The sequence below is a fragment of the Microtus pennsylvanicus genome, chromosome 12, assembly GCF_037038515.1.
Source record: "Microtus pennsylvanicus isolate mMicPen1 chromosome 12, mMicPen1.hap1, whole genome shotgun sequence".
In the NCBI taxonomy this organism is placed as follows: Eukaryota; Metazoa; Chordata; class Mammalia; order Rodentia; family Cricetidae; genus Microtus; species Microtus pennsylvanicus.
In genome coordinates this window covers 34,036,879-34,045,974 of record NC_134590.1, presented here as the reverse complement: position 1 = coordinate 34,045,974, position 9,096 = coordinate 34,036,879, and the positions used below count along the sequence as shown (strand labels likewise).

General features: G+C 49.6%; 1 protein-coding gene across 1 annotated transcript; it reads right to left on the bottom strand.

Moving 5' to 3' along the window:
• Positions 1–566: 566 nt before the first annotated feature.
• Positions 567–5,048, bottom strand: Phox2b (paired like homeobox 2B). Its single transcript, XM_075943008.1, has 3 exons — positions 4,653–5,048; positions 3,625–3,812; positions 567–2,758 (listed from the first exon to the last, which is right to left on the bottom strand). The coding sequence occupies exons 1-3, from the start codon at positions 4,891–4,893 to the stop codon at positions 2,243–2,245; spliced, it is 945 nt and encodes a 314-aa protein (XP_075799123.1). The 5' UTR covers positions 4,894–5,048; the 3' UTR covers positions 567–2,242.
• Positions 5,049–9,096: the final 4,048 nt, after the last annotated feature.

Sequence of the window (9,096 nt, the reverse complement as noted above, 5' to 3'; positions counted from 1 at the left end):
TTGCACCTGCTGTGTGGCCCCATGTAGGTAGGATGAGGCACAAAAGCACAATTGTTACTGCAGTGTTTTCTGAAGCCCAGTTGTTAGTGCTATTTACCTCAGCACACCATTACCAGAAGCTGCTTCATGGTCCAAAAGCCTGCACCTTGACCACAAAGAGGTCTAGGTATCTCTGGGTGGCAGCAATCCCTGGGGCCTGGGGATTCTGGATTTCCTAGAGCTAATTTATAGATCCTACAGAGTCCTGAACACAGAACCCCTAGCTGTAACTGCAAGTTCACCTCAAAGACCAGTTCTCAAATCATACCTCAGATGCTTATGAGTTCACGGCAGCCAGGAGCACCCTGTATACACTTTTATTGATGGTTAAGGCCCCTACTGAGAAACAGAGCAGAAGCACCCCCTGTTCCCTCAATTTGAATGCTTGGACCTATAAGTCAAGCGCCTGGATTAAAAGTTCAGCCCTCTCAATGCTTAGTACCAAGTCTTCTGCCCTTAACACTTTCAAATCAGGTTGATTTAAATAAGAGAAAAATCGAAGAGTTCAATTGCTTATACCTGTTTTCTGTTTTTATTATCAACAATCAAGTTAATGGTACACTCTTGGAAAACTATATGCACATGTAGAAATATTTCCCCTTTAAATAGAAGCATTCATTATAACACGTATAAATAAATTTGAAAATCTGAAACATAACTTATGACGCTTATGTTCACAAACATAGTCCAACGAGAAGAAAATGAAATCAGACAGACATGCACCTGATAACAAAAATATATACCATTGTCTAAATCTGGTCTCTCTAAACACAAAGGAATTGAACCCGTGAGAACCTTATTACGCCATAAAGACACACCATAGAGACTACAAGAAGAGAAAAACATTATACGGTCACGTAGAGGAGACGGTCTGTACTGAGAATAACACCATACAATTGAGTCACAGAACACAGCTGTAGAAAGACACCGAAAAAGTTAAAGCCTCAACATTCAACTAATATCTATAGTTTGTGCCTTTTAAAATAAAATTAAAAAAAATCCCAACAGAGATGTCTAAACTGCGCATAGAAGGGATCATCAATATACAGTCCGTCCACCCTACAGGTTGAGTCCAGCTCGGATCACTCAATCAGAAATGCAAGCCGCGACACTTTCTGCAAACGTGCGTGTGCCTTTCCCTTGCTGGGTAGATTTCTCTGCAGCCAGCTCCACGGGACTGCAACTGACTCCGATGCAAAGCAGTGCCAAAAAGTTCCGTCAAAGCTGGTGGAAGAAGAAAATGCCAGTGGGGGTGACAGGAGAGAAAAAAAGGAGCGCTGTGAAATATGAGACACGGTTTGCAGAGTTTGAGGATGAGAAGGCATCTCATGTACAGGGCGTCTTTCAGGGCCAAGCGGCTGCGAAGTTTGCGGGTTTGGGGATAGCAACGGTGTGGCGATCAGTTGCACTAATGGCAAGATGGTTTCCGGCGAGGTGGGGGTCAGGCAAGCGGGCTCCAGAAAGTCACTTTGCTGCCAGGACAGTCTGAGTGAGCCATCTCTGCGGTGGCCAGATCCCAAGGACCTGAGGGGAACCAGGGCTGGAAAGACATCAGTATTCCTTCCTAAAGAGGAGCCACGAGAGCCTGTACAGTTGTGAGCACGAGAATTTAAAGGTTCGCAAGACCAAATCCTCAGCGCCAGCCACAGTCCTCCCTTGCCCACTTTGTATTTTTAACTTGTCCCCTCCATTTGGATCTGTTTGACTTTTGTGATTTATTTTATTTTACTTTTTATCGTTGCCGTCTTCCGAATTTTTCATTTGTTTCTAAGAAGTCACTGAGTTGGTTGTGGCCCCCATCTCTCCCTATCACCTACTTGGGGCCACAGACACACATTCTCCGAGACAAACATACACCCGACACTCAGACACAGCCCCCTGAGAGTGCCCCGAAGTCCAAGCCACGCTGCTCACACCCCCCTGGGCAGCAGGCGGAGCCCTGTCCTGTGCGCAGCCCGAGGCAGGTGCGAAGCCGGGGAAGTTTTTTTGTTTGTTTTGTTTCGTTGTGGGAGGGGGTTGAGGAATGGGGTAGGAGTGGGTTTGAAATGGGAGCGACGTCATTTTCTCGTTATTCGAATCGCGATCATTTTAGGCCTTCGATGAAAAAAGCCACAGGCAGCAGCGACACTTAGCCTTGGGTCTACCCACTCGCCCATTCGCCAGCCCGGGCCCGGGCTCGCCCGCCGCCGCCGCAGATCGCAGATCAGAACATACTGCTCTTCACTAAGGCGGCCTTGGCACCGTTGGGTCTTTGGAGCGAAGACAAGACGCTGGCGAAGGGGCCCCCAAGTGAATCCGGGATGGAGGTGATGGGGCCCGGGCCGGGAGCCCAGCCTTGTCCGGGGCCCCCGGCCGCAGCCAGGCCTCCTGCCGCCGCCGCAGCAGCCGCCGCTGCCGCCGCAGCCGCTGCAGCAGCCGCCGCAGCCGCACCACCCTTGCCGGGTTCGCCTCCCGGGCCCCCCGGGCCCGCCGCCCCGGGAGCTCCGGCTGGACTGGGCCCTCCGCCGCCGCCGCCGTTTGCCCCGCAGCTGGGGGTCGGGTTGGGGTTCGGTCCCGGGCCCCCAGTGCTGTCGGGATCCGTGCTCTTAGCGTCTTTGCTCTCATCGTCCCGGGAGGAGTCAGACTTCTTGCCCGAGGAGCCGTTTTTGGCTGCAGCGGCAGCTGCGGCTGCTGCGCGCTCCTGCTTGCGAAACTTGGCCCGACGGTTCTGGAACCACACCTGCCCAAAGAGATGGAAGGTGATAAAACAGGGGAAGAAACCCAGAGAGCAAAGTGGTACTTGGGAGGACCCAGTTCGTTTCAAATGGTACACACACACACACTTCGCGGTGTGAATGGACATCACCGCAAATGCCCAATCCGACAAGTCTGCAAACCTCGTTGCTAGTACCTCTTCTGAGAAATATTTTAGGGGTCAAAAGAACGTGCCAGGGGGTAAATGACACCTCAAGGGACAGGTACAAAGGTCGCACAAAAGCCCTAAAACGAAAGCCTTTCTTTTGATGGACTCTTAAAAGCGCTCTGCCTACTCGTAGCCCTCTCAAGTCTAACTGGCAAAAGGAGAGTGCCTTCCACTGTGGTGACCGTAGCTCATCCGTGCGCTGGCCGCCCACAGAGGAGCCTTCCACGGAGAGCACGGTTTTGCCCTGGGCTGGCTGACCAGCTACAGAATACTCCTAATAGGTAGGTAGGATCCCTTCAGGAATCTGTTTCAAGTCCTAATTGCTAGGAAATTATTACACCGTGCACCACCAGCGCTAGGTTTTCAAAGGCACTTGAGTTCGGAGGCACTTGGCAACCGAACGCTGACGACAGCTAAGGCTGACAGAGGTGTAGGCAAAGTCTGTGATCTTCCCCTCACCGACCACTTCCTCTCTCCCATTCAAATTCCCAGCCCCCCTGCTCTGGTGGGAAACACTTTGCGGCTGTGAATCAATTGCCCGAGTGTGGTCCTTGGCCCACCTCACGCTCACACAACACTCCAAATCCCATTTCTCCGATGGCACCGGTCCCTTTGGAATTCTGAGTATCAGTACCCATCCCTCGCCCTACTGCTGCCGCCCTAGCCCTCGGTTTCCCCCGCACCTGGACTCTCGCCTCGGTGAGGTCAATCTTCAGCGCCAGCTCCTCCCGGGTGTAGATGTCAGGGTAGTGCGTCTCAGCGAAGACCCTTTCCAGCTCTTTCAGCTGCGCGCTTGTGAAGGTGGTGCGGATGCGCCGCTGCTTGCGTTTCTCATTGAGGCCGCCGTGGTCGGTGAAGAGTTTGTACGGAACTAGAGGATGACAGAGGAGGCTAGAGTGAGCAAAACAGTCCGAAGTTTGAGGGACTCCCGGGCCAGGACGTGAGGACCCAAGGTCAGGTCGCCCGAGAGCCGCTAAGGACTCCTGCGACGTCTGGAAGTTTTAGGAGCGGCGACCTGCCAAGAAAACCCAGCAAATTAGTAATATAGAGAAGCAGGGACACAAGTGAGACATTGTGTGGGTTCTTGTGGCCCAAGTGCCTTTGGATGGGTTGAAATAGCAATTTGGAGACCACTTGAACCCCAGAACGGGGAATAGTGCATTCAGCAAGATAACAGTCCAAAAACATCACTTGGAATATCAGAAAGCCAGGGACGAAGTTACCACTCACAACCACTGTTGCAACTTTTCAATTCTCAGAAGTTGACGCCGCCCGAAAGTTGGGGGATAGTGCTGTAAAAAAACAATAAATTCAAGAAATGATCATAAAAAGGACCGGCCAAAGAGGTGTGAGCCGCTGTCGGTTCTTTAAAAAAAAGAGAGAGAGAGACACCGCCAGTAATGAGCTTTACTCTTTGTTATTTAATTATTTTCTAAGCTTTACGTCTCATCGCAAAGTAAATAAATTATGCCTATCATTTTGGCAGCTTAAGATAATTTTGTTGGCGGTTCGGGTGTGACTAGGATAGTGTAACCCTGTAAGTGAATTACCCCTCCCTGCAATCGCTTCTAACGTGATAAATTCTTTCATTTGTGTAAGCAAATTTCGTTTGGTAAATACTAAACACATTTCCATTTTCAAATGCAATCAAGGCTTCCTATATACGAGCGGAAAGGCGGCTTCTTCCGCTAAGAGAGCTAGCGGTCCTTACCTGCGGCGTACGGACTGCTCTGGTGGTCCCTGAGGGTGCCGAGGCTGCAGGATCCCGGCGTGAGGGACGGGCAGCCGGACGTGGCCCCAAAAGTGGTCCTGATCGGGTTATACTGGAAGCCACTGGCCTGGCTGCAGGAACTGAAGTCTGCATAGGCTGAAGCCAGGCTCGAGGTGTCCATCCCGGCCATACAGGACTCGTAGGCAGAGGAATTGAGGTAAGAATATTCCATTTTATACATTGAAAAGGTTCTGGATGGCTCAGCCAAGTGGAAAAATGAAATAAAAGATGGATATGGAGACGGTGGCTGAGTGGGGAGATGCGCACAGCTCAACGCCTGCCTCCAAACTGGCCTCCTTACTACCAGCAGAGCCTAGTTTTATGAAAAAGCCTCCTGTGAGATGCCTTGTCTGAGGTCTCTAGAGCATATAGTCCTCATAATAAACTTGGCTCTTTCCACTTGGACAATAGCAAAGCGGTTGGTCTTATTGCTGGCGCTTTTTACATGACAATAACTCATCCGTCTATTGGGCTGGCACTGGGGAACTGAGCTGTCCAACCTCCCTATCATTGATTCCTGCATCTCTAATTAGAATTTAATACCACACCATTACGCACCGAGCCCCTGATCCTCCCTTCTAACCAGCTCCTGCCCTTTAATTCAATCACGCTACTTGGAAATAATGAAAGTTGGGTGACGATTTTCCCTGATCCAATTTCCAAGAGCTTTTAAGCCTTTTTAACTGATCATATACCTTAGGCATAAATTGAGATAGTGTGTATCCCCCCTTCTTCGTCCTTTTTTTTTTCTTGGTTAGGAAGAAGAAACCTTGATGTCATAGAAAACCTGTTTTGTAAGAGTGTTACACGCTCAATTTAACAACAAGCCTACCCCCTGAAGTGCATGAAATGTTATAAAGGACTGGGACATTGGCAAGACTCGGGCGCCCTGTAACGTAGCGTAAGGGGGCCAAGGGGGTTTTTATGTGAATGATAAGGATAAGCGGATTTCTTTACAATACACCTGGTCGAAGGGGATGAAAAAAAAATAGCATCTTATCAATTGTGTTTCTCCTCGAAGCTGAATGTGCTTTTCCAGAGACGTGGGCAGACAGCCCCTTTACAAAAGTAAAATAAACAACCGAGTAAAGCTCTCAAAGGTAAAACATCTGGATTCCCTACCGAACGTTTCTCTGCGCTCAGCGCTGTCTGTCTGCGTTAGTGTAGATTTGGAGCGGTGAGTGTGAAACTTCCCCGCGGTGGTTGTTCGTTTTAATTACTCTGTAGCTACCATGCCCAGCATGAATGCACCCAAACGGGGGTCTCCTTTTCCAGCCTTCTACTCTCTCCCTCTCCCGCCTCCCGCTTTTTCAAGCGCTCACAATCCCCTTTAGACCTGGGATTTTCCAAAGAGGATCGCTGTCTTGTTTGCCCTTTAGGTTTTCGGACTTCACTGAGCAGCACCCTTGCTCTTTAAACAGGGCGACCGCTTGAGGCAGCGCACTTTCCTAGTTCGATTCCTGGGGCTCTTGGGTTCTGGCGAGGCGTCGCAGACAAAGAAGCCAGCCGTGATTTGTGGACCTTGGTGGCCCCATGATTTAAGCGGAGGGTAATTTTCATTTGGTTCGTTAGACTCTAGCAGAATAAAGGGAAATATTTCATTAAATCCTTCCTCTCGGTGGACAAGAGGGGGGAATGCTTAGTTGAATCGCCGTGTGGTGTAAACAAACCCTGGATATTTTATATGAATTAAATGTGTAGATAATTAGTTTTATTGCATTCATTACCCCCTTTATGTGCTCTGTAACAAGTCAGTAATTAAAGTAACAAACTCATAAAGTCTTTATAGGGGCATTTAGGCGTTCAGTGTTTGCCAAACTAAGTGGTTTAATTCGATGCTAGTGCCGGGGAGTGGATGGGCGCCCGCTCTCCACGGCTACCCTGCTTTATTACGCACTAAACCACTGCAGACTTCGTAATGGATTAAACCCGGACAGCGGCCCCCAGCCTTTTCAGCTTCCATCCAGGTGTTTGCGCGTCCTCTGGACATAAGAGCGCTGAACTGGCAAGTTCAGGCAAGGGAACCCACCGAGGAAGCTGGTGATAGTTTTATGGGGAGGGCTGATAGTTTTATTGCAGTTGTACGTTGTACAATGCGTATTTGATAAAGAAGGGCCCTTCGTGACCAATGTGCACTTTTTTGTGCAGCGGGGGGAAATGAAAATAAATGCGTCCAAGGTTTGACTGCGGCGGGAAACAAATTACAACACTCTAAATGGTTTTTCTTTATGGTCACCAGACAAGAGGAGAAAGGGGGATGCAAACATCTGTCTTCAGTCCCTGAACCTAAAGGCCAGCAAAGACGGATGCGAATCCAAGGGTCATTACAGCGCGGATTTGTCTTTATTTATCGCTCCCTCATGAATATGAATCTGCATCTGGACCGGGAGGTGCTTGTACCCCACGAACTCCACATGGAATTTCCCTCACTGGTATTCTCCCACTGCCTTCCACTTCAGGGAGGTGGGGGATAAGTTACCAAGCACAAGGCTACGATTGTCCAACTTTCTCTGTTCCCTGGTACTTAGGGGTGAGGGGATTTGGAAATGATCGCTTTCTGGTTTTTCTGAAAGGGTTGTTGTAGCTCAGGCCAGCTTTCTGAGGATGCCAAGGCGTGGGATTTAGGTCAGTTAGGCTAGATTAACACTGGCCAGCCAGCTCCTCCTGGCAGAGGTGGGCTTAAAGCTATTTTTCTGCAAGAGATACATTTAGGGGGTCTGGGAGGAGGTGCACTGAGTCTCTAAGGCTTAGGTTTGCCAAAGCCCAGGTTCGCAGCCTGCCTGAGGTGCTTCTTGGGGTGTTCCACTAGAAGCCACCCCGACTCCTGGCAGCTGCTCTACGTAGCCCAGAGCCCTACGCCAGACCTGCATGCCACGTATTTTCACGCTGCGTTCCAACAGCCTTCACATGACTTCAGCTTCAGCCAACTCTAGGTTGAAGGTTGAAACACACGAGGCTGGTTTTTGAAAAGGAGTTTGGGCAGAGGTCCTGGGTATGCTGTTCAGGGCGCTGCGGTCTAGATAGGAGAAAGAGTGTGTGTGTATGTGTGTGTGGGTGGGGGGGTCAGGAATCCCGGACGGGGAAATGCCCTCGGAAGAGGGACAAGCCCAGCCAAAGCCACCACAGGGCGCCAGCCCAGGGCTGGTCCCTCCCTGCAGTCTGGCTCCTAGCCGCCTCCACTTGGTCGCGCCAGGCGTCTTCAGGGTGCCAGCCCTGCTCTGTAGACCGTCCTCGGCCTCCTTCCAGACGCCCCCTGGTGCCCATTCTCTTGTGGCCCGTGCGCCCTGCGCCTCCTTGAAGACCTCTCTGAACTAGAACCGCACGGTTGGATGAGCAAACGCTCTTGACTTCATTTTCCCCTTTGTAGGATTTGTAGGTTTATTTGGTTCTGTGTCATCGCCCCTCCCACCCGCCCCTTCCCCACCGCTGGCCCCTCTTTTGTGGCTCAGGGTCCCGATTCTGCTCAGCGATGAAAGGCTTGTGAGGCTGGGCCAGGCCAGAGCTCCAGCCCCAGCTCCCTGCTTTGTCCCAGTTGTGCTTTCTACACGCGAGCTTCTCCCCTAAAAGTTGTACCAAATGGTTAATTTAATTATTCCAACTATAGACCAACTGCTTCAGCAGCCGCCACCACGCGTCTGGGAGGAAAAAAGAAGCCATCTATAAGAAATAATCTAATAAAAGTGAAGTGTAGAAAAACCCCTCCTGATTTTCAACCGGCACAAATAGAATTAAAGGTTCAGCATCCTTTTCCCAAACAGACCTTTTGTCCAGATCACAACTTCAGCCAACCAGCAATGTGGACCGTGCCTGCTATTTATTTTAATAGAGGCGGGTGGGAAGCGAGATGGATTGATAGATAAATGGCCACATGGATAGATGGATGGTTTGATCCATCTTCCTCTGTCTCTCTTTTCTTAGTATGTGTACACGGTTGACTTTTTATCCCCCTGCCAATTTCTAAATCAATAATGGAAAGGCAATCCTATGTGGCAAAAGAAAAAAAAACACTATTTATTTAAAGGACAAGAGAAGGAGACTACCCGCACATATACTATGGGGGGGGGGGTGTTTACATGCTACCAATTGGAAAAGGTTGAGGTTTTTTTTTTAACGTTCCTTGCCTTTTCTTTGCCATTCATAAGAGCGTTTCTTTTTCTTCGTCTGAAAGTCAGAAAGAATGTTAGAAGACAAGGAGACAAAACCAGCAAACAAAATGCCATTGTATTGTAGTAGCAATTCATGGGAAAATGCTTGCCAGACTCCTATGCCTCACTCCTGGGAGGCTGTTTTACCCCGGGCAAGGCAGAATAACACAGTGACAAATAAAATATTAAATGCCGATGAGAGTTTCAGAGGAGCTTGCTGTTTGCTTTATTTAATGCTA